The 26,101-nt window shown below is 32.1% G+C and overlaps 1 protein-coding gene across 7 annotated transcripts; it reads left to right on the top strand.

Annotated features, from left to right (window-relative positions):
• The first annotated feature begins 904 nt into the window (after positions 1-904).
• LOC124366064 (sugar transporter SWEET1-like) lies at positions 905-22,264 on the top strand. 7 transcript variants are annotated; one of them, XM_046822280.1, is made up of 7 exons: positions 905-1,009; positions 6,114-6,210; positions 10,049-10,126; positions 11,949-12,072; positions 15,570-15,725; positions 17,215-17,334; positions 22,089-22,264. In XM_046822280.1, exons 2-7 carry the CDS (start codon positions 6,134-6,136, stop codon positions 22,215-22,217), a joined length of 684 nt encoding a protein of 227 aa, XP_046678236.1. In that variant the 5' UTR covers positions 905-1,009; positions 6,114-6,133; the 3' UTR covers positions 22,218-22,264. The 7 variants fall into 7 exon arrangements, with proteins under 7 accessions (XP_046678236.1, XP_046678237.1, XP_046678234.1 ...); XM_046822281.1 differs by lacking the exon at positions 905-1,009 and adding an exon at positions 1,539-2,214; XM_046822278.1 differs by lacking the exon at positions 905-1,009 and adding an exon at positions 2,361-2,662.
• The last annotated feature ends 3,837 nt before the right edge of the window (positions 22,265-26,101 follow it).

The following is a 26,101-nucleotide window of genomic DNA, read 5'->3' on the forward strand; positions in this document are numbered from 1 at the left end:
ATGTTACATGTAATTTTGAGTTTTCTTGTTTACACTATGACACATATTCACAATATTGTACAACTACATTAGAAGTTCGATTGACTGATCTAAATAAGATCAGAACTACTTCAGATACGGAAAAACTCGGATAATAAAGAAATTGCTATAAAATATCTTAATTTACAAAAAGAATGTTGATTAATAAAAATCATTTATTTATAGAATAAATTACTGTAATACTATCCCTTAATAGAATACAAATTATAAAAATATCACTACTTGCCAAAATAGTCATTGATAGATTTTTATGAGCTCTTGCTTCTTCTCGTTGCGGCAAGTACAATAGTCACTTCGTCCACACCCGACTCAACCATAACCATCTTTGTCCTATACTCTTCTTGTTGTCTAGTCTCTTAATCACTTTAAACTTTAATTCTAATGAAACAATAACTCCGTTATTTGTACCACTCATTATCAAAAAATAAAACTATGAATAACTGAGCTGTTCCATGTCAAACTAACACACTCAATATTAACAATCCCATTTTAGATTTGCTAAAATTTGGTATACTCATAACGAGTGCTAAGAATAAAAAAAATACTACATTTTTTATTTCAAACTGTTTTTGATGTGTAGTGTCCAAAAAGGTAACCAAAAAGACATGATCAGATGTTTCTGTGGAACTCTCCTAATTAACCTAGATAGTTGGGGGACGTATCATTTTGCAGCATCTTTATATATATATATATATATATATATATATATATATATATATATATATATATATATATATATATTCTCATTATTTTAAAACTGTAAATTTAACAATGATAAGTTGATTTTGATTGGAAACTTATTGTCTGAGGTAATTAGTGAACAATTACCTTATCAAGAAGACAGTGCAGTCTTATCCTATCATGGCAAACCAATTAAACAACAGCATATTGGAGTAATAGTTAGTCTGGAAGTATGTTGTATTTAAATATTCACTAAATAGGTGTAAAGCTGTACACAACATAGTTACAGGTGGGTATAAATCTTATACAGTAGTTGGAAGTTATATCAGGTACATATAGTAAATTATTTGGTTATGATTTGTTTATTTTTTCATGAACGTGTTTACAAGTTGTAGACATCCATAGGTATAAAATTAGACACCAAATTCATATATGGCATTTTACATTGTTTGCTGTATTAATATACTTCGCTTGAATTAATTTTAAAAATGTTTGCAGCTAAACTTCATTAATAATGTTAAGAATATCTTTACTATACTTTGAATCAAGTAACACTTAAAACAACGGCAGTTTATTGCAAATTGAAAACTCAATTAAATATATATTTGATACAATTTATTTACAAAAGGGAAACTTAACACAATTATGAAGGTTTCTTTCCTTTGAATGATATCCATATGTAAGCTTTCAATATTTTATTAGAAAATCAGATTGCCTATATATAAACAAAAATTATGTAACACTTACAAACTATCACTGTCATAAATTATAATAAATTCTTTTCTACTTAAGATATACTATACTTGGATTTTAAAGGTATTTATTTGTAAACTTAATCATTTGAAAAAATGTATGTGAAGAATAATTTACGTGTTTGAATCAGAATTAGAAAAATCTTTATTCAGTTGTTACACATGGTGTACATGAATGGCGTCACATGATTGAGAAAGTAACAGTTAAGTTTACTAAATATGCTTTACATTATTACATTACATTGAAAATGTTTATACTTCATTAATGCACGACAATAATAAAAATAAGGTTGTATCACCACCATACTGAAATATCTTTCCTTTACTGAACCACTGCCTATGCCTCTCAAATATAATGACTAAACTTCTTAAGAGAATCAGTGTATAATTTAATAATACAGTACATTTAATTTGAGTTTGAGTAGTGGATAGGGCTGTTTAGCACTAATTCCACCTCTTTAATAAAGGCATTGTTTATTGAAAAAATATACAGTAATTCTTTTACTAAGAACAATTATATTTTAAATACTTTATACAATTTTATAATCCCAAAGTATTTGTAGTAAAAAAGGAACGTTATTGTTAATAAGAACAGGAAAATAACATGACAGAAAAGTCTAAATTATCTAATCGTATGAACGATGAAGGTTGATGAAGTTAATTGGAATGTATTGACTAATTGAGTCTACGATGTGCGTGGAGTAGTTCATAGACTGTCACAATCACGTGCGCTAAAGTACAGGTAAGTCTCTTCATGATGCCACTGTAGTTGAATTATAAGTAGAAAGAAATTGTAAGCGCATAAGAAACAATAGTATCGCATAATGTTATTATATTGTTTAATCAGCTATAGTTCCATAATTTGAGTGTTATTCATGCACTTATTTTATTCAAACTGCATAGATACTCGTAATTGTAAAAACTGTAATATTTAACAGTTATATGTATCATTTAACGATTATAAGTTAATTTTGGTTGGAGATTTGTTGTCTGAGGTAACTAGTAAACCTTATCAAGAAGATAGTGCAGTCTTATCCTATCAAGGCTAACCAATTAAACAACAGCATATTGGAGTGAGTGTTAGTCTGGAAGAATGTTGTATTCTAATCTTTACTAAAAAGGTTTAAAGCTGTTCACAAAATACGTACAGTTAGGTATAAATCTTATACAGTAACCGGAAGTTATATCAGGTACATATAATAAATTATTTGGTTATGATCCGTTTATTTATTTATTTTTATGAATGTGTTTACAAGTTCTAGAAATCTGTAGGTATAAAATTAGACACTAAATTCATATATGGCATTTTACTCGTTTATTGCCTGCTTAATTAATCTTGTACTTCGCTTGTGTTAATTTAAAAAAAATTTTATTGCAGCTAAAATTCCATTTTTAAGTACCTCCCTGTAGGACCACTAGATTGGAGGAAATAAATATACAAGGCATGATTTTAAGTAAGTACCAATTTGAAATTCTACTACTGCAGTCAGTGCCCCAGGCTTGGCACTGTCTAACTACAACTGTTAGCAAGACACAGACGCAAATACTGCAAATATCCATCGTTTTTACATCTATTAATGTTTATGTCAAATGCCCCTATCAATTGAGCATCCCACCAACTGTGAAGTACGAGCTGTTATTTGTTTTTTTGATGCCAAAGCTGTGAAAGCAGTTAAAATTCATCAGTGTAAGGAAAAACATGAGGGAAGAAGTGGTATCAAAGGGGTAAGAGCTTTAAAAGATGGGTGAAAGAATGTTCATGATGAGAACGTAGTGTACAACCCTCCATGATCACCAATGGTTTGATGCTGAAAGTGAATGATGATGTGAAAGTGACCAGATATTTTACAATTATCAGAGTTTCCTCAAGTTTCAAGAAGTGTTCCTTTGGAATTTTTAAACTATAGAAAAAAAAATGTTATGCTATATGACAATATCCATCTGCATGTGACAAAAGGAACACCAGATCTCATCACAGTATTTTGTTAGGAACTTGATAATCTCTCAAACAGCTTGGATTTAGCGCCCAGTGACTACCATTTGTTTTATCACCAGAAGAAGCATCTTGGAAGGTCAGCCCAGCAAGGATGACAATAGCAACAAAAAGATTGCAATGCAGTCACTGTTCAATCAGGCAGGTTGTTTTTGGATATAATAAATGCCTTAATATTGATGGACGTTATGTAGAAAAGTATATAATAGTGTGTGGGCTTTCTTAAAAGAATAAAATTGTCACGAACATTTTTGCTTGACAATTTAATATCTCAAAACGGTACTTATTTGAAAAACATGCCTTCTACTAGTAACTAGTTCAAACTATTAATTTTTAAATAGTTGTTAGGGACATAGTTGCAAAGTACATGATACTTGCGAGGATATGGTAGAAGAAACTTATAGAACTTAAGAATGGGATCCACAGTTTTTACAAAAATCCTGTATTTGAATGCACAAGATTACAAAAATACAAGACTGTTCTATTCCCCCTCCAAGAAATATGATTGATGGGTTTGGCTTCCAAACTCAGATCTTGTGTACACTACTGATTTGCTGTTATATAAGAGCTAAAGTTTCCAAACAGATTGCATTACATGTTATTCAAAGAATATAAAGCGAATATATCATCAGGTAAGACATTAGTTAATACATTAATATTATAAGTATTATATTATTAATAATTATAGTATTAATATAGTAAAAGTTTTACATATGCAATAATTATGATGATCCATAAAGGCAAATAAAAAAAAACTCTAAAAGAGAATTGAACTAAGTGGGCCACATATAGATTAGATCTCAGCTAGTTCACCTCTCATTTAAATTCTTGCTTTCTTTGTGAGTAACAATATTTTTAATAAATTGTATAAAATAATATTTATAATAAATAAACGTAAGTATATCAGATTTTTTTTATTATAGAGATATAATATTATGATAAAAATGTTTTAAATCGTTAAAATACACGATCATGTTTTGTTTAACACACATTTTAATTATGGGATATTTCGATGATTGAACAGAGTTCACGATTAGTAAAAATAAATTTATTTGCTACTTAATATTATTAATTTGTACAGTACTTATTGTTTAAGACCACACAAATACATAAAAATTTACCATTTTGCATCTTCTAATATTATAATTGTAATTTAGAAATTCGGAATTTTTTTTAATTAGCTTTGATTATGTGATTCAGATAAATATGTTTAATCTAAACAAGAACAATAAATAAGGCAAAGGTCACACAAGAGATAGGCCTAGGACTAACAGTGTGTAAACTATTGGGTACTTTACTACACAGCTCAGCAATTAATTAAGGGTTATTCCATCTTTATGAACATCATTTTCAAGGTACTTGATTGTTATTTAGAATTGATTGGCCCCATAACTTTATAGGTACACATCCACAAATGTATTTTTTTATTTGGAATTTTACATTAAATTTTTATTTTTAAAAGTTAGTATAATTTATAGTAACAATGTTTTCATTAGACTATTAATTAGTTATCCATGCCAATTTGATTACATTTTCTTTTAGAACTTTAGTAATGGCAGGTAAAACAAAACTTATATTTTCTAAGTTTGTTTGACTATATATTAATTTAATGCTCTAACACTTATAATTAAATTTGATGTTTTATGAATAAAACTAATTCTTCTAATCCCAATGCCAAACTGAGATCAGGAAGAAACCACTTGTAGCTAGATAAGGAAGTACCTAAAGGTCTGTTTAGTGGTGTATGCAGAGCAGCTAGAGATTAATTTGAAAGGGATTATTTATAGACATCCTTCATTTAGTTCATAATATTTTTTATTTTATTACAAATTTGCCTAGAGGAGGATTTCATTCTTCCTCCCTCCCCTTTATTATGACTGCATATTTGATTTAATAGATATGCCCTTGTTGTTATATGTTAAGTCACCTGATGATAATGTATTCACCAGTGTACAGAGATAGTGGAAAGATAAACTGTGTGATAAAACAACATGCTTATCCCATTGTTAGAGTAAGAACTGATAAAATTGGCTATTTTTACACTCTTCAGTTGATGATGCTCAAAGCTTAGTCTGGTCTGTAAGTTCATAGTCACCACATCAGTAACTATCTATTCAAATTGCCTTGCAGGTAAACATGGTCTTGATTTGAAACTAATTATAGTTAGTAGTAGCAACTGTTTTCTAGTATAACTTTTATTTTTGATATGAAATCTTTCCCAACCAAAGGATTCATTGTCAGCACAAAGATATGTCTTTAACAATTATATGGCTATTGTTTACAATGTATGAATGAACTAATTTTAGACGTAGTTTTGTTGTATTTTAAAAAACTATGCATGTTACATGGAGTAGTTTTCACAAGATGTTTTATTTGTTGTTTATTTTCACAGACATACAAAAATATTTAATCAAATTGGCATTTTATATTAGGATAATTTAAAGTTTTTAAGACCAATAATTTTGCTTTAAGTATTTATAGCTCATAATATCTGCAAGAAAATGTAATGAAAGATAAAACACTTGCGATTAGTATTATTGGTTGAAGAAGAGGGAAAAAGAAAAATAATATATTTTATAATGTAAAATAATATTTAATAAATAATAATCCGTGCATCAAATTAATCATAGCGATGTCTTGACAACTAGGAAACCACTCTCTCGCCAATATGGGATTAGCCGATTACAAAGGAATAATTGGAACAGCTGCAAGTACGGCTTCTTTCATTCTCCTTCTATCTCCATCGTAAGTACATATATTTGCATATTTTTTACATTTACAGTTTATTAATTCTCGTCATACTGAAAGCTACATGGAGTGAAACATGGAAAATAAAAAGTTATCAATACAATTTTTTTGATTTATGTACAAATAAACAAAAAACAAAAAAAAAAAAAAAACGCGGATAAGTGCATAATTTTATTATTTTTAATTTTCCTCTGGTTTCTAACAAAAAAACCCATAGCCTATATAACACTTATTACTTACCATTAAGCATATATATTTTTTAATATCTTAAAAATATGATGCGCAAAGACAAAAACCAGTGTATCATTCGGGGAGCTTCTTAATATCAGTCATAGGGTTAAATGTTTTTATTGGTTATTCAGAAAAAAATCTAATATTTCTTATACATAACCATTTAAATATGTAAAAAATACTCTTTTCAACAAAAAGCGTTTGGATACATTTAAAATGAGACATTTTCCATAATTTAAAAATAAAAAAATAAAGCTGCCAAAGTGTTTGAAGTTTAAGATGTTCTGATGGAACAAAACAAGATTGTTTTACTACAGCCAGTTTATTTACACTTTGCAATGCATAATTTCAACTGCATTGACTTTATACGTACTGGTTTTCAATGCATTTCAAACATGTGCTATTCAAAACATAGGTCAACTTCAATTGTGATAATTTTTACATTATATGATATTAGAAACTACTATTTTCCTGCAATTTCTTTCAGGTTAATCTTATTTGTTTTGGTATTGTATTCTAACATTCTTAAATTACCAGTAATATTAAAAATCACATTTTGACTGGTTATAATGTTATTTAACTTATAAGACCACTGACAATGTTGTGTGGTGAGTTAAATCTATGTGTAACAATTTGTCGTTGGTTAGTCTCCAAAGGACTAATTTCCTTGCCAGTAACCATCTTAGATATAACAACATTTAAATGGCTACTTTATATTCGTAATCAGTGACCATAAACTCTGTATAATATTTGAGGAACAAATATTTTAATATATTCATCTAGCTTAATTAGTCATACCCCAGAATACACACATTTTCATGGAAAAAACATATTCAACAGTCTCAAAACAAACATCACAGATGGTTCTGAGATGAGTATTTAGAGTTTGTAATGGTTTTATAAACCTTATTTTATACTAAAATTATAGTGTTATTTAGTTATAAAAATGTATAGAAACAGTAATACCATAACTCATCATCATCATCATCATCAGACGTTTCCGTTATCACGGGTCGTCGTACACAGCCTCCTCCACTTTTGTCTGTCATTCCAGGTCTCCTCTTCCTCCACCTGTATTTTCTGTAGTCCCCTTCTCTCTAAGTCTTTCCACATTTGGTCTTCCCATCTTCCTCTCGGTCTTCCTCTTGGTCTTCTTCCTCTTTCCTCGTTCTCCAGTGCTATTCTAGGCATTCTATTATCTCCCATCCTCTTCACATGCCCCATCCACTGTATTCTTCTTCCTTCCATTGTCTCTTGCAGAGAAACTACCTTCAATCTTTCTCTAGTTATTTCGTTCCTTATTCTATCTCTTCTTGTACTCTTCTCTATCCCTCTTAAAAATCTCATTTCTGCAGCTTGCAAACTGCTTAAATCATTTTTAGTCCACGTCCACGTCTCTGCTCCATATAATAAAATTGGTTGGAAATAAGATTTATACATCAATACTTTTGATTCTTTCCCAATGTTCCAACTCCACACAATCTTCTTCACCATATTGAAAAACTTTCCACTCTTCCATATTCTGTTTCCTATCTCTTCTCTTATTGTGCCCCTATCTGTTATGATACTTCCTAAATAACAGAATTCCTTCACCTTTTCAAGTCTTTTTCCTTCAACTAACACGTCTTTATTATTTCCTTCCCTTCTCTCTACTTTCATTGCTTTACATTTTTGTATGTTCATCTCTAAACCATATTTCTTCGCCACTTTTGCCCATTTGTTCAACTCTCGTTCTAACTCTTCTTCCCTATTTTCCCATATCATTATGTCATCTGCATATGCTATTGTCTTAAGTTCTTCTGCTCCTCTGTTTCCTTGTACTTCTAGAATAATTTCATCCATTATAATATTGAAAAGGAAAGGTGAGAATATGCTTCCCTGCCTTACTCCTCTCTCTGTTTTAAAAATTTCCGTATATTTTTCTTCAATTCTTACCCTGTTTTTACATATGCCGTACAGGTTCTTTATTCTTTCTACTATTCCCTCACGCAATCCTCTCTTTCTCATACTCTCCCATATCCTTTCTCTCAGTACTTTATCATATGCCTTCTGTAGGTCTATAAAAGCTACCGTTGTATCTTTTCCGTATTCCCACCTCTTTTCCAACACTTGTCTCATCACAAAAATAGCATCCACCGTTGACCTACCTTTCCTAAAACCACATTGCTCCTCTCTTCCTGTTTCTTCCAGTACTGGTCTAATTTTCTGCAACTAATTTTTCATAAATTTTTTGTGTATGGCACAACAAAGTTATTCCCCTGTAATTCTCGCATTTTTGCTTATCGCCTTTCTTAAAAATCGGCACTATTATTCCCATTTTCCAGTCTTCTGGTATCTTCTTTTCCTTCCAAATCACTCTCATCACTCTGTACAACCATTGCATTCCTAATGGTCCCGCCGCCTTTATCATCTCAGCCGTCAGCTCGTCTATTCCCGCAGATTTCCCCTCTTTCATCTCTTTAACCGCTTTTTCCAATTCACACATACTAAAATCCTCTTCATCTTCTGTCTCCTCTGTCATATCTCTTCTTTCCTCTTCATTTTCTGTTCCTTCTAGAAGTTCCTTAAAATACTCTTTCCACGTCTTCAAAACCTCTTTCTCCTCCCATTTGATTTCCCCTGAAACATCCACCACCTTAGTCAAGATCTCTTTAGGTTTCGTCTTGTTCCTTATCACCCCATAAAAAATCTTCTTATTTCCTTGGAAGTTTGATTTCAGTTTTTCTTCAAAATCCTTCCATGTCCTCTCCTTTGCCTCCTTCATCATCTTTGCTGATGCCCTTGCAAGTCTCTTCCATTTGTCCCTCTTTCGTTTGACCTATCCTTAAACCATTCTCGCCAAGCTCTATTTTTGTTTTTAACTGCTTCAGCAATTCTTTCATTCCACCAAGGGGTCTCTTTATCCCTTTTTTTACTTGAAGTTCGTCCACAGGTTTCTTCTGCAGCTTTGACTATAGCATTCTTGAAATTTGTCCATTCCTCCTCTCCTGTTTTGACCTCCCCCTTGGGTATTGTTCCTCTAATGTTATTTACAAACTCCTCTCTAACTTTCGTATCTTTTAACTTCCATGTCTTGATTCTTGTTAGTCTTTTTCATGTATCCTTTCCAAACCTCATTCTTTGAAAATCAGCTACCACCAGCCTGTGATCTCCTCCCATACTTTCACTGGGTATAACTTTTACATCTGCCAGGTATGGCTGCAGGCATTTGGATGGTTTTTTGGATCTGGGGCTTATGCTCTGCTATGAGGACAATAAAAAACTGTAATAGGCAGATGTTTCATACAAAATCAACCTAATCAATTCGGCAAATTGTTTGCCAAACTTGTATTTTAGTAATTTTAATAGACTCTGTTCAGGAGGATATAGTGCAGGAATTTTTAATATACCAGTGGATTGGTATATCTAATTTACTATTAAAACAATTATTAAATATAAGCTTAGAGAACCAAATTAATTTAACATATTTATATAATTCTGATTTGATTTCTTTTCACCATGCATATTTCTTGACGTATACATATGTTAATTGAAAGATCATCCCATTAAACATACAAATAATAATTGATTTTAATGTACATAACTATTTCATTCCTGTTTTTAGGATTCTCTGTTTGAAAATATGGAAGAACAAATCTTCAAAGAATGTACCATTCCCTCCACTAATGGAAGCAATGGCCAGGTAAGTAATTTAGTTTATTTTTACCTAGTAGTACTAAATCTGAAATATGAAGGTTTATTTTAATACTCCTTTTTAGTTTACTACAGTCTAAATATTATTATACCAGATATAAACATTGAATATAAAGGAGTATCAATTTTAATCAAAACTTTATGGAACTATTAGCAATTACCTGCAGCTTTGCATGAAGTTTCTTGCTCAATAACAAGAATGATATAGGCATATCCTTTTTAAATGGTATACCAAACACTCCTGAGATAATTGATGGTCACTGAAAGATGTTCTAATCTTTACGTTGGACAAAAGCATTTACTTTTGGCTGGCCATAGTAATCTACTTCCAGTCCATTGTATTTTTAATGCCATGGTTGAGTTTCCCTTATTGACTGAATCAAGAAAATATGTACATACTTAGGTCTGAAAACCCTACTTTGGTTAAAAATGTATTGTGGCCATTGCAATGTACTCTAGTCTTAGATGTTTTTATGCCACAGTTGAGTATGCTTTGTTTCCCCGACCAAGAAAATATATACATATGCAGGTCTGAGAAGCCTACTTCGGTCAAAAAACTTCTGACCATTGTAACTTAGTTATGGTTCCATCCAATATAAGCCATCCAATTCTATAAATTGAGGCACAGTAAAAGTTAGTGCTTGGAATCTTTCTGCGATGAGGCAGGCGGTACTACTGTGTTCGGTAAAGTGAACTTATTGTCTCTTTCATTTACTGCATTGATGGAGCAAGTAATGAGTTGCTGTCTCTATGCAGGTCGGCTCACTAGAATCACAACTGGAATCTACTTTCCAAGTGCAACGCTGATAGTACTATCATGTAGCATAACTTTTTATTTTGTTCTCTTAGGAAAAGAAGCTTATAAATTGCCTCTAGTCTTATAAGGACCTTTGCGCTGCTTCCAGAGCGACAGGATATTCAGGATGGATAAGGTTGGGGGTAAAGGCCGCCTCCCATCGAGATCCATGATGAAGAAGTTAGGGCGGTAATTTTAAAGTCATGTTCCCTCGAAAGAAAGGGAGGCCAGCTCTGAACCAGTCTCTCCGGTCAAAGCAGGTAGGGGGTGGTACACCCTTGTTGAGGCTAGCAAGAACCTCTGAACTTAGGGAACAAACCCCACCAATTCCAATACATCTCCCGCAGTAGACTAGACCTATTGATTTACCCTTGCACCCCAAAATCTCGACATTTGCTATTAGTGATGTGCCGCTCCTGGACATCTATAAGGTTGCCCAGATTTAAGTGACACATCGGTTTTTTGCTGTGCCCAGTAGTAGGTTCAACTGGAAGGTATAAACCAACCAGGAGTGATTCATGCTGAGGTTCGCAGAGTGACTTTAAATTAATTATTAACAGAGAGGGTAGTTGTTTTTCTTGAAAGCTTGCAAATATCATGGAGGGAGACAGAACATGCGTACACACTAATAGTGGTGCAGTCCTAGTGGTAGACATAAGAACTAACTGAACTAATTCCCCGGACCCCATAGTATCAAATAGGATTTTCCATACATTGTATGTTGACTAGTTGAATTTGGGGCTAAAAAGTCCTCTCTGAGACTTAAAAGTGGGTATCAGTGGCTTAAAGGTGATTTTAGAAACATCATCAAAGTCTGAGCGAGCAGACTTGTTCAGTGGTCAACCATACAAGTAGCAGCCATGGTCGCCATTACTTGACTTGGTCACCTTATAACCACTGTTCCCACCGACATGGACATTCACAAACAACTGCAACTGAGCCACTGTGGTTACATAAGTTTATTCTATGTCTATGAAAATCAAAGTGCTTACCATCTACTCACATTGTGTTCCAGGAGTATCCTCATGTTTCAGCAGGGACTTGTCATGGGGGTTTGGCCAATCGTTGTCACTCACTCCATTGGTCTACTGCTCAACCTGTGTTATTTAACAATATACCTCACCTTCACCAAAGATAAGGTATTTTAAACTTACTTGTTAAAAGAGAACTATATTGATTGTGTCTATAATTTTAGACTAAAATTATAAAAATTATGCTTATAATTCCAATACGAAAATTATATTTTTTAAACATATTTATACCCTTATCCAATATTTTGATTTATTTCAATACATTGTTTGTAATGGTGACAAAATTGATTTCAAGAACTTCCATAGTAGTGATGTCTTAATCACCATCAAATTTTCAATTTTTACAATTTTAAAACACATGCATAAATACTAATAGCTGTGAAAGGCAAATGTTTGGTCAGTAAGTCAACCATTCATCTTATCACCTAATTTTAAAATATTGTTCTTTAACAACTTTAACATTATTGACATTGTTTAATCAGACTATGTATCAGTCTAAGTATGAAATGATATATGTTTATCACTTATAAATTAATAACTTAATACAGTATTGTATGTTTACTTAACATGTATTGTAAAAACTGTCTTAATTTGAAAATGGCGAAAGACAAATTGACATTAAATGGCAGACAATAGTACCAGTGGCATAACTAGAACTTGGGTTTTGCAGGGTGAATCTGATTGAAAAGCACATCACAATGGGGAGGGATATGGAATAAATTAGATAGGCTTAATTTAACGTAAAACATTTCACACAGTATGTTATATTTATATTATACTAGCTATATCCCGCGGCTTCGCACGCTTTTCGTAAGCTTTGCCCGTGTATGTGCACTTCTGGTTCAAGTGAATTATTTTTCCAGTGCCGATTTCGAGATTGCCTTGTTGCCACGATCAAGATAATCTGTGTATGTTTATAGCCATCATACACTTACATGTAACTTATTATAAAGTGGCCTAACACTCAAACTTTAAGTTCAATCAGAAATATATCTTCAAGACAAATATACATCATAACTTCAATATAGTGTTTGGTTATTTAATATACATAACTGTCTCGTATTGCAGTTTTTAGTGTGCAGGGGCTTTGAAAACTTGTATCTTTTGCAGCACTGCCTGGTGGCGAATTACATCAACGGGCATAGTATATAAACCTTCTCTGTGAAAAAATACATATACATACAAATTTTCATAATGGTCGGTTAAATAGTTTACGATTCCATAAAGGACAAACACACAAACATTCATTTATATATATATACTAGCGGGCCCGGCGCGCTTTGCTGCACATTTCAATAATTTTTTGCAAAAGTTGCCCGCGGCTTCGCACGCAATTTCCCGTTGAAAACAGTACACTATATTCACTTATTCTTTTTCTATCACATTCTAAACATTGCTGAGATAATTGATAGTCGTTCCATCGTGAGCCTCTTGGGCGTATTATGAAGGTATGTACCATATTCCTGCCTCTATCTAGCTGTTACCCACGGCTTCGCACGCAAATCTTAAGAACCGAAGTCCTTATATTACTTAGTAAATTTTTTTTTTTACTATAATAAATTTTAGATTAAATTAGTTATATCTCCGATGCCACGATTGAGCTTGCTTTGTTGTCTCGATCGAGAGAATATGTACACACGGAGTTTTGAGAACCATACTTCTGTCAAAAAAAACAACTAAGGTTGATTTTATAACATTCTTTATATTTGTAGCCAACGTAAGATAGTAATTATGATATCTGCATTACTCTTCTGATCAAGCATGAGCATGGTTTATATTAAATAAATATTGCAGTTAAAGGTGAATTTTTACGTCAAATTTGAATTGTATTATCTGGATAGTAAAGTCTATGTTTAACAGTGATTGCAAAAACAGTTTAAACAAAATTTGTCGTTTCTCTTAAGCTTACTCTATGCTTTAAAACTATAAGTGTAATATATGTTTACAAAGAACAGCTGATTAAAAATTTGAAAAGACGTTAACATATGTTTGCTGCAATGCATTTCTTATGGGTATTTCTGTAACCAGTGGGGCGGAATCCTGAATCGGGAAAGGGATGGGCATAGCTTATAAACCTTCTCCGTGGAAAAATACATATACGTACAAATTTTCATCATGATCGGTCCAATAGTTCACGATTCCATAAAGGACAAACATACAAACATTCATTTTTATATATATAGATTATTATAATATATATATTAAATATTATATTATATTTATATTAATTTAATATATGTAATGTAATAAATTATATATATTATGCAAATAATAAATGCCTTATAGTTTGGTAAATAAGGGACCAAGATACAGCTGGTTAAAGTGAAATCAGAACTTATTAATGTGTGTATACTGTATTTTTCAAATACAGTGAAGGTTTTCATAATATGGTTATATTATGTTAAATTAATTAAATTGAGCCAAAAAATGTATTGAATGCTGTAGCATTAACATGAAAACAATTGTATTTTTACATATGTCTTTTATATTATTTTTAAATATCCTTGCCACATTTGAAGGATATTAGTCCATTTTTTTCATAGCCAACATCAAATTGCTCAATCACATAAAATATGTTTAAATTCAGAACAGGCAATGGGATTTTTAAGGACATTTACCAAAAATTAATTTTAAACCTGTAAGATAAGGATCATATGACATATATTATTTATTTACAAACAGCAAACACCATTATTATAAAGATATAAGAAATAATGGCTAGAACATGGTAATAATAATGTAGCGATGGTGAGAAGAGTTGATTCAATGTAGATGTTGAGTTTAGCTCCAGTTCACCTTCCTCTTAGTGCAGCGTCGGATACCTGACACTGTCACATATTTGACTCCTGAAAATCTGGAAACATGTTTGCCTAAAGAGATAAAAAAAAGTCGGCACAACTAAGTGCACTAAGACGTTTTTAGGCACGATCTCAAAGCAGGGTGGAGCAACCGAGTTTTCTACACAACACATGTACACAATTTACAACTGTGCACCTGTTGAGACAAAGAGAATACATCTTCACCTAGATTACACTATATTTTGTAGTAAAGGTGTCTCTGGTTTCGAAACGATGTAAAGAGTTTATTTTGAGCTTCTTTGTCTCCTTCTTTTATTTGAATCTATTCTGACAAACATGACTTCAGATTCCAAGAGTCAACTCTGTAACAGCTTGAGATTTCAGACTGCACTAAGAGGAAGGTGAACTGGAGCTAAACTCAACATTTACATCTGTTATAATGAAACATGACATTTAATTGTTAAATAATTGATTTATGATTTTTAATATTTTTAAATGATAGAGTGAGGTTTGTTACATAATTATGTAACATTTTGTTTTTTATAATCAAAAATTGATTTTTAATATTAATATTAGAGTATGCAATTCTAAATCAAATAAATGATCAAATTTAAATAAAAAAAAACTTTAGTATCAAAATTTACCCTAACTGCAATATACATGAAATTCATTTAACTAGTTCAAATTCCCCATCATTAGAAATAAACTAAAAACAAGGAGGTAAAGTTACAAATTATTAGATTTGTATTAATTAGTTTAATTACTATTATTACTATATTACTAATACTTAGTTTTTATGATTGACAGGCAGAGGCTCAAAAGTGCATGCTACGATGGTCAACCATATTGGTACCATTAACAGCTTATACACTCTACGAGGACAAGTCGCTGTTGGAAGCTAGGTTTGCCACAATTGTAACCGCTGTTACAATAAGTCTAATGCTGTACCATCTTTATGCTGTTGTAAGTTTGTCTGAAAAAGAGAGTTCCAATAATTGTCACCTCTGTAACAATAAGTTTAATGCTGCACCACATTTATGCCGATATAACATACTGAAACAGCGATTCCCTAACATCATGTTGACGCCACTACTAGTCTTGAAGACTATGTAAATAAAGAGATTTTTTACTTTGACTTTGATTCCAAATCAAATTCAAATCATCTTTATACATAATGTGCACACATGTTATACAATTAAAAAATCTTGAAGTTACATTACACTTATATATCTAGTTAAAGCACTTAATATAGTATAGTTAAAAAGGTTTTAGACAGAAATTTTGACTTATAAAATCAAAACAACATGAATAACACAAACATTGCAGTCACAAAACTGCAATGTTTTTTTGCAACCAAAATTTGCTTTGCCGAGTTATATTTGCAACCTTTAACTATTAATAAAAAGAAATCACGATTCAACATGTCACACTTGTGAATAGTTTGAACAAAATAATATTTTTTGTAAAAATATATTTTTATTAGTAAGTTGTAAAACCCTATTTGTATTATAATAGTTGATCTTATTCACTCCATGTATCAATAAAAATAATGGATATTAAATCCAACCCAGTAATTTAATCTAACTCTTTTAATTTACAAAATGAAACATTTGATAAATTTAAAACAAGTAATGATTCAAAATAAAGTTTTTCTGTTAACAAATAAATAATACAAAATCGAATGTACAAATATGATAAATTATCTTTATATTTCAATGTGTAAATGTTTAAATTGACTCAGAAACCATTGACATACATTTTTTTAATTAACAAACCCCCATCTCTTAACATTTGTAACCCTGGAAACGTTAGCATACCCATTTGTTGTCGATCAAGTAACTTCCTAAGTGCAATTGACACAAAAAGTGTCAATTAGTATTTTACCAGTAAAATCATTATTAACGGTCAAAGACCTTTAAATTATACATTAATTAAAAGCCTTAGAGTTGTTTTTTATGTTTAGTGGTCTTGAATTTTCTTTTGTTCTATTTCTATTTGCCAATTTGTGTCTTTTCCCTAGATGTGATTTTGTTTTTAATGTCTGTGCAGTGGGGATTGTATTTATAAACAAATAGTTTTCTTCTTTGTTCGGAAGTTTTTTATTCTAGTTGTAAAAAGATCATTACACTGTTCTAAGAAATTCAATCTATCAGTTAATTATTTTTTTAAATGTTTATTTATATCAATGGCTTGATAATTCTTGTACGAATTGTTGAACAAAGTTGGAATGTTGTATACAATATTCATTGTTCATAAGAGACTTTTCATGATGTTTTGGTGGGAATATGCATTTTGAGATCTGCCTTACTGAGCAGTTCGATTTAGTTTCCCTTGAACTTCCCATGCTGGCTAATAAACATTACCCATGCTTTTCAGTTCCCTACAGAATTATTGTTTTTGTAAGTATTTCAGTGTATGTGATATGTACTATATTTCATTTCTTCAATTCCAGAAATACGTGATCGCATCAAAGAGTACAAAGGACCTGCCATTCCCGATAATAGTGTCAGCGCTCTGTGTCACGTTTCTGTGGACGTTGTACGGCATTGCGATAAACAAAGTAGCTCTCCAGGTGAGGAACTTATTGTTGTTCATTTCATACTGAAAGTAAAATGTCATTTATTAGTCAAAAAAAGAAAACCGTACGTATGTGACAATCTCAAAATATGTACAATAAGACAAAACTAATTACGGGCTGACATGTTATAAGAAACAATGTGAGACAACTTTCATACTCTCATTAACCAAAATTAATTGCACACAGCTCAATATAAATAAAGTATGGAATAGTTATGATTCTCAATTATTCAATTCATAGTGGAATTGTCAGACTTCAATTCCTCAGCTCTTTTTACACAGTTCCTACTTTAATTTGTATGTTTATTTTAAGATAATTTTTATTGGTTTACGAGATATTGAAGTGAAGGGTTGATTGATAGGTGTAGTTTACTGTGAAGGATGGTTGCTACGAGTGGGTGGAGCTCCTTTAGTATTAAAGATTTTTTCAAACCTAAATGCTAGGAAGTACCATCTCCAGCCCGTGATAACTGGGAGAAACTAGAACAGAACAAGCCTCTCCTTCTTCTAAGATGGCTTGTCTGAGATAGTGCCCCACATCGCTCTTTATGATGGACACATATGGAATCTTGGCAGAAGGTGACCCCAACCCTCATCCTTGTCAATTCTGAATATCTTATTTATCTGAAAGAAGCCCAGTCATGAAAGAAGTCCTTATAGGACTAAGTGCAATTCAATCAAGTTTATTCTTTCTAGCACAGCTTCTAAAAGTGTGTTTCCACACATAACCAAAAACGTATAACGAGCATAACAGCATGAGCTATGAATGTACAACCATACAATGAATGAATGTACAGTATTTTGTCAATTATCATTAATTTAAACTAAGAGTATAGTAAGTTTTAAAAGGCTCATTTTGGGACTCCTTATCTATATTTTCAACTCAGTTACTACTTTCTTACTGTAGCAGTAAATATTTTATGAACATACTTGTAATTTGAAACAGCTCCAACAACGGAAAGCAAAATGGAATGCTCAAACACATTTGACATGTCCATAACAATTCCTACTACACTTACGCATCTATCAATAGACTCTATTACAAGTTCTAAAAATGAAATTACTACAGACAAAACTAACTTTTCTTGATGAAATCCATGTTGCATGTCATCAAGGATATGATATTTTTCTAAATATTCATAATATCATATGTGCATGGCCTTTTCAAAAAATTTTGAAATTACTGGACACAAGATATTGGCCTTTAATTTTTCAAGTCTTTCTCATTACCTTTTTTGTCTATATGTATTATTTTGGATAGTTTAAGCTTCTCAGGAAATATGCCTGATACTAGAGAAGAATTAACCAAATGAGCCAAAACTTTACACAATCACGATTTAGCTGCTTTTATCACTGTCATTGGGATCTTACATCACAAAGGTTACAACAACTTTAGCAATACCATTACAAGCACTTTAAACTGTGCTTGTCCACACAGAAAATCTCGGATTATCCAGAGAGTGCATACACAAATTACTTACAATGAAAAAACAAAGATCCTAAAAGAAGAATTTCTTAAGGCACAGGAATAGTACAGACTGTCAGGAAACCAGAAACAAAAAACTGAAGCAACCGGAAAAAAATAAATCTTATGACTTGAAGCAAGCACTGAACACATCTGTCAGGCTAGCAACAAGAGCAAAGCAATATGGGAAATTATAAATAGCGAACAGAAAGCAGCCCATGCAGCTCAGCCAGTATCTATGAAATGCTTAACAATGGGTGGCAAAAGGTTACAGATGCCACAGAAATTGCAAATAATATTAACTTATTTTTTATAGAACTGCAGAAGAGACATTCAGCAACCAAATGAGTTGTAACTATTTCCAGGGAAACCTCATTGAAATTGAAACCCCCTTTGCCTATGCTTCACCCTGCAACAACTGAAGAGATACAAACAGTTACAAATTCCATTAAGTCTAAACCATCAACTAAAATTGATAACATATAAAAAAATTATCAAACTCTGTGGGAAAACACTTTTGAATCCTGTTTTAGCTATTTGTAACATGTCCCTTAAACGAGGCATATTCTCCTCCAGACTTAAAAATGCTAAAATATATCCAAAACAAACAAGGAAATAAATATGAACTAGCCAACTACCAACCCATCTCCCTTCTACCTACTGCCTAAAAAATTATTGAAAATTAGTTCTTAAAGATTACTTACACATTTTCAAGAAATAACCTCTTAACAAACAAACAACATGGCTTCACAAAAGGAAAGTCAACGACAACTGTGATTGCTGATCTAGTGGAGTTTATAAGTCTGGGGTACTCCTACCTTGTATTATAACTGTGTAGCATATTTCTATGTAAATTCATTATTCTTAAAAGAAAAACTGAGAAGCTCTAAAATTACAGAATATAAATTTAATAATATTTCCATGGCAGTCTTACAGAGTTTTAGAGTTGCAATTTAGTTACCTAAACTCCATCTAATGAGAATAGCAAATACTTCATTTCGGAAGAAAACATTCACAAAAATCAAGTCATTGTGCAGAAGAAATTTGTGTGCATTTTGTTGAAGATGAGGGCCCACTTCCCTTAATTCTATCTCTATTAATAAACTGCTCCATGATTCTGAATTTTTGCGATTCTGGAATTTAAATTACTCAAAGTAACACTAAATTTTTATGTTCGTTTAACAACTTTGTTGACAAAGCTGTTATTTTTCAAACAACCTTGTTTATTTTCAGGTTCAGACCGGTTTTTCATTCTGTGTTTTTGCATTTGAGCTAAGTCTGTTTGCTATCTATCCAAGCAAACCGACATCAGAGTCGGAGCAGAAGTCTGGTGAAACCTCGGATTCTAAGAAAGAAAGTTAAACTGTTTGTAGTTTTATTGTTCATTTTATTAAATTTTTTATTTTATACCATTTGCTATTCTTTCCTTCTTAAATTTTGTATAGAGAGTGGTTCCCTTGTGTGACTTGTAAATTTTTTTCTCTCGCCCTCATGTACAAGAGAAAGCCTATTATGGTGATCCAAACTACCAGATTTTAGTTGTAATTCGAAGAAGTACCTGTTTTGAAACACAAAAAAGGTGTTTTCATTAAAATGCCTATTGGAATTTACAAATGGTTTGCTGAGGGAGAGGACATTGGCTGTGATTATGCTAGTTTCAAAAGAAGTCATTCATCCAATGCTGTAAATTGAGGCATTACTAATATGAGCGCTCAGACTGCCATCTGTGGAGTGAGAGGCTCCGGTAGTAAATATTTGAATGATAACGATCAAAGTTATGTGGCACAGCCCTAGCATCAGAACTGACTGAAATAATCCCCCAGAACTCAGTACACTTTGATGAATGGTTATCTCCAGTGTAACAAGGACAGTCAAAGCCATTGAAGAGTTGTAGGATTATATAATTGAATCATAATAAGTGAACATATTTCAAATTGATTGTAAGTCAATTAACACAAAACATACAAACACATGTGTTTTAAAAATAGGTTTATATACTTATAATGTTATTTTTTGTTTAAAGTTTCAAGATGATGGAGTTTGTAAATAAATGAAACAGTTACAAGTACATTAATAACATGCCAAAGTCAAGAGTTATCATTCATGTGTAAAAGAAATGTCTAAAATACTAATACATGTTAATTTTGATATTTCGCAGGACAGCCACATGTGAAATCCCTTTACTGTTTCCTGTCAACCAACTGAAACAATCCCAGTTGTTAATCCATTGTCAAATTCCTTTGTTTCATAATGTGCACAAGGTACAAAGAATAGTGCAATTTAAAATATTAACTGTATTGTTACCAAACATGACATAAAGTGTGAAATAGAATTTACTTTAAAAATAGGCATCTAAGTATAAAAATTATAAAACTCTGCAGAAAAACACTTTTGACTCCTATTTTAGCTATTTGTAACATATCCCTTAAATAAGGTATCTTTCCCTCTAGACTTAAAACTGCTAAAATATATCCCAAACATAAACAGGGCAAGAAAGATGAACCAGTTAACTACCAACCCATCTCCCTTCTATCTACTGCCTCAAAAAATTATTGAAAAGTAACTTTTAAAGATTGCTTCCACACCTTCAAGAAATAACCTCTTAACAAAGAAACAACATGGCTTCACAAAAGGAAAGTCAACAACTGTGATTGCCGATCTAGTTGAATTTATAATGGAAAATAAACTCCAACACTGGATGTTGGAGTTCCAACACTAAATGGAGTCAGGCAACACTGTCTCCAGTGTATACTTGAGCCTGAGCAAGGCATTCGACTGCTTTGGCCACTATCTAATTTTGGCCAAATTAAAAAGTCTAGAGTACTCCTACCTTCTTGTATTATAACTGTGTAGCATATTGCTATGTAATATTAATTCACTATTCTTAAAAGAAAATCGGAGAAGCTCTAAAATTACAGAATATAAATTTAATAATATTTTCATAGAGGTCTTACAAAGTTTAGCTTTATCAGTGGTATATGAATCGTTTTGAATACTTTGTAGAGTTGTAATTTATTTACCCAAACTTTCTATGAGAAGAGCAAATACTTCATTTAGTGAGAAAATATTCACAGAATCAACACATTGTTTAGAAGATATTTGTGTGTATTTGAAGGTGAGGGCCCACTTCCCTTAATTCTACCTCTATTAATAAACTGCTCCATGATTCTGAATTTTTGCGATTCTGGAATTTAAATTACTCAAAGTAACACTAAATTTTTATGTTCGTTTAACAATTTTGCCAACAAACCTGTTATGTTTCAAACAAGCTTGTTTATTTTCAGGTTCAGACCGGTTTTGCGTTCTGTGTTTGTGCATTTGAACTAAGTCTATTTGCTGTCTATCCAAGCAAACCAACATCAGGGTCGGAGCAGAAGTCTGGTGAAACCTCGGATTCTAAGAAAGAAAGTTGAACTAGTAGTTTTGTTGTTAATTTTATTAAATTTTTTATTCAATAACATTTGCTATTCTTTCCTTCTTAAATTTTGTATAGAGAGTGGTTTCCTTGTATATTATATAACTTAGTACATTTTTTTCTCTCACCCTTTTGTACAAGAGACATTATATTGTGGTGGTCCAAACAACCAAATTGTGGTTGTAATTCAAAGTACCTGTTTTGAAATAAAAAAATATGTTTTTTATTAAAATGCCTATTGGTATTTACAAGTAGTTTGCTGAGGGAGAGGACATTGGTTGTGATTATACTATTTGTAAAAGAAGTAACTCATCCAGTGCTGTAAATTGAGACATACAAAAAAAATGTGTGCTCAGACTGTCATCTGTGGAGTGAGATGTCAGGTGGTAAATATTTGAATAGTAACAATCAAAGTTATGTGGCACAGCCCTAGCGTCAGAACTCAGAGGTGACCGAAATAATCCCTTAGAACTCAGCACACTTTGTCCGTATGAATGGTTATCTCGAGTGTAACTAGGATAGTGACCAGATGCAAATTCCTAAAAAGGGGACTTATGGGGGTGAAAAAGAAGACATAAAAACAAAAAGGAGGGCAATATTAAATATTCTTATAAACTTTGTGAAAAAAAAATGTATTTATATATATTATTATAAAAAAACACAAATTATAAATTAGTATTGTATTGCTTGTAATCCAAATAATAAACTCTAATAGGATTGTTTTTACTTATAAACCAAGAAATAAAAGAATTCATATTATTAAATTGTATATTGATGGATAAAAGTACATTGTAGGCTATTATTTTGTATATAGCATAAGATTTAATGAATTATTATTAGAATTTTTCTTTTTTATAATTATAACTAACTTGAAACAAAATATTAAAAATTATGTTAAAGATAATATTTGTAAAATAATTCGAATTAATTTATTTCATTAATTCATTACATTATTAGTAATATATTCACAGACATATATAAGCAATTATCACTATAACAGAGAAATATATAATGTATTGTTAAAAAATTCATAGTACATGAAAAGGAAATCAAGGGGTAGTAGTGTCAGAGCGTCTGAGCGGATAGAAGCAACAGTGAGTCAGTGACACTATACACAACACTCAACATACAACTGAATCTAACAGCAGTTCACATGCCATGGCATTATGTGTGTGCTGCAATAATGTATTAATGGCCTATCTTTGGGACTTTGGAAATCGGAAGAACTCCAATGCTACTATTTTTTAACATTTAAGTATTCGCTAAAAAGCCGGACATTTTACATAATTTCAAAAGCCAGAAGGACAAACATTACAAAGGAGGACATGTCCTCCTAAAGCCCGGGCGTCTGGTCCCCCTGTACTCACCATCATGAACATTTTCCCTCTGTTCAATGAACATTTCTCATCAACAAAGACCTCTTTAAATTGATATTCTTCATCATCGTAAACAGTACAAACGTGGTGATAAATTTCTGCCAAAGTTCCATTATTTGCTATTATAAAATTAATGAGACACTGCAGTCTCATTACTGACAGCAACAAAATATGGAGTCCTGACTGTAATTAGCTCACACAGGGATAAGTGATCAGTTACCCCCCCCCCCCCCCACCCCCCCCCCCCCCCACCCCCCCCCCCCCCCACCCCCCCCCCCCCCCACCCCCCCCCCCCCCCACCCCCCCCCCCCCCCACCAGGGTTTAAAAACGGCTATAGATTATAGTATGGTATAAATATTTTAAATACTTGTTTTTAATCTAACATTTATACATTTTTAAAGTTTGAAAAGGGGGTTCGCAGTTTATGAATCAATTTATATATTTTCGTATCAGAATAAGGGATGACAAATATGTTAATCTCTTGACATTTTTCTCTATTTGAACTGTGAAATTCAATGTCTCAGAAAACCACGGCCAGTAGATGTTTCTTTGTGCCTGTTTTTTGTTACTAGTTGGTGAAAACAACACATTTAGGACCCTGACGTACGCAAGTCTTATGCTACAGTATATTTATATATTTCTGAGGAGGAGTTTAGGTATCGCCATTAGCCGAAAGTTCCAATTCCTGATTGTGTTGACTACAGAACCTCTACATTTAAAAAGGTCCCAGCTCCAAAAATAAATTTCCCAATATTATTCTGTTACAGTTGAAACTCCATAATTTCTAATACTATTATTGATCCTCAGGTGTCTGTCATTTTTGGTGATGAGAAATACATGCTGTAAGAAAGTTTGCAAGACCTTCTCTACAACAAGTCTTCCTCTGCTGCATGGGACTGCCACCAAGTAGAAAGGAGCCTACAACGAGTATCGGGGGCGTGAGTTTTAATTAATACATTATCTTTATCATCACAATAATTTAGTTACTATTTTCTTATGTCCATGACTCTAATTATAAGTTACTAAGGGTCTTCTAGTTATATTAATAATTCGGCGTAGTTCACAAAAATAGTACTAATTTTTAAAGCTGATATGAAATATATTTAATTAAAGACGTTTTTTGGATTAACATTACTTAAATGCAGGCCATTATCTACGATGAAGTAAAATATTTAAATTGTGCAATCGATGCCTTGATGCGGAGTATTCCGGAAGAAAGGTGTTTGTTTTGATATGAATTATTTTTAAACGGTATTACTGTATCACAATGGGTTTCGGAACAGACGTTGAATTGAACTGTTACGGACGGAGAGGTTTTTAGTAACGAAACAGTTTTGTGATTACATATATGTGTTGGTTTTGATAGGAATACTGGATACACTAGGATTGAGGAGGATATCAGAAGATGTATTTCCGTCCACCAACCCCTACGCAAATCTCAACCGGGATCGTTTTGTTGCCCCTCGACTCTACAGATATACACCCACTTCGGTACTACCCAGCCCCTCACACTCCGCTCCTCATTGTGATCAATAATTTTCATCTATTATTGACCATTCTGGGGGACGTGAAAAGCATACATGGATTCCCCTTCACTTCCAGAAAATTTCTTTTCAACTAATACAACGCTCCAGGCACAAGAACCAACCAACCTCTGAGCCCTTCAACGCCAGGATGACCAAACATCACGTGTCGTGCGATGACAAAACCGTTTCTAGGTACTCTTAGGTTAAGATAGATAATTTTAATGTTTGCTTCGCATATACCCTAATGTACAAAATCTATTACTCAACAAAACTCTCCGTCCAAAAGTAACAGTTTAAATTCCGAACTCATTTATCCTGCATCCTTTATGTTAACAATAGACCGAACATGTTGATTATTAATTAAAAAAACCAAAGGATCATCCAAATAAAGCTGAATTTGTATTAGTTAGTTAATAAATAGCACGTACAAACAGAATAGGTAATATTATATAATTTCAACATGATTAACAATATTAAAGTAGGTTACTATTTTCAAACATTAATTAGTATAGGTTAACTAAATTTTATTTTTTTTTTTAGAACTATGTTTAATATCCGGCATTAAATTCAAATTTAATATACATTTACATTCAAATCATTCTCACGAGGAATTGTAAAATATATGTACGGCTATAGATTATAGTATGGTATAAATATGTTAAATACTTTGTTTTAATCTAACATTTATACATTTTTTAAAGTTTGAAAAAGGGGTTCGCAGTTTATGAATCAATTTATATTTTCGTATCAGAATAAGGGATGACAATATTGTTATCTCTTGACATTTATCTCTATTTTGAACTGTTGAAAATTCAATGTCTCAGAAAACCGACGGCCAGTAGATGTTTTCTTTGTGCCTGTTTGTGTTTACTAGTTTGGTGAAAACAACACATTTGGGACCCTGACGTACGCAAGTCTTATGCTACAGTATATTTTATATTTCTGAGGAGGAGTTTAGGTATCGCCATTAGCCGAAAGT

This window comes from Homalodisca vitripennis, chromosome 7 (assembly GCF_021130785.1).
Source record: "Homalodisca vitripennis isolate AUS2020 chromosome 7, UT_GWSS_2.1, whole genome shotgun sequence".
In the NCBI taxonomy this organism is placed as follows: Eukaryota; Metazoa; Arthropoda; class Insecta; order Hemiptera; family Cicadellidae; genus Homalodisca; species Homalodisca vitripennis.

What these genes read in the sequence shown, in the direction of transcription:
- LOC124366064 (XM_046822276.1), top strand. Translation starts at nt 4,061, where the DNA reads ATGTTATTCAAAGAATATAAAGCGAATATATCATCAG. An exon ending in TCACCTTCACCAAAGATAAG is followed by an intron (nt 12,073 to 15,569) that starts GTATTTTAAACT and finishes TATGATTGACAG; the next exon opens with GCAGAGGCTCAAAAGTGCAT. An exon ending in TGTACCATCTTTATGCTGTT is followed by an intron (nt 15,726 to 17,214) that starts GTAAGTTTGTCT and finishes CTTCAATTCCAG; the next exon opens with AAATACGTGATCGCATCAAA.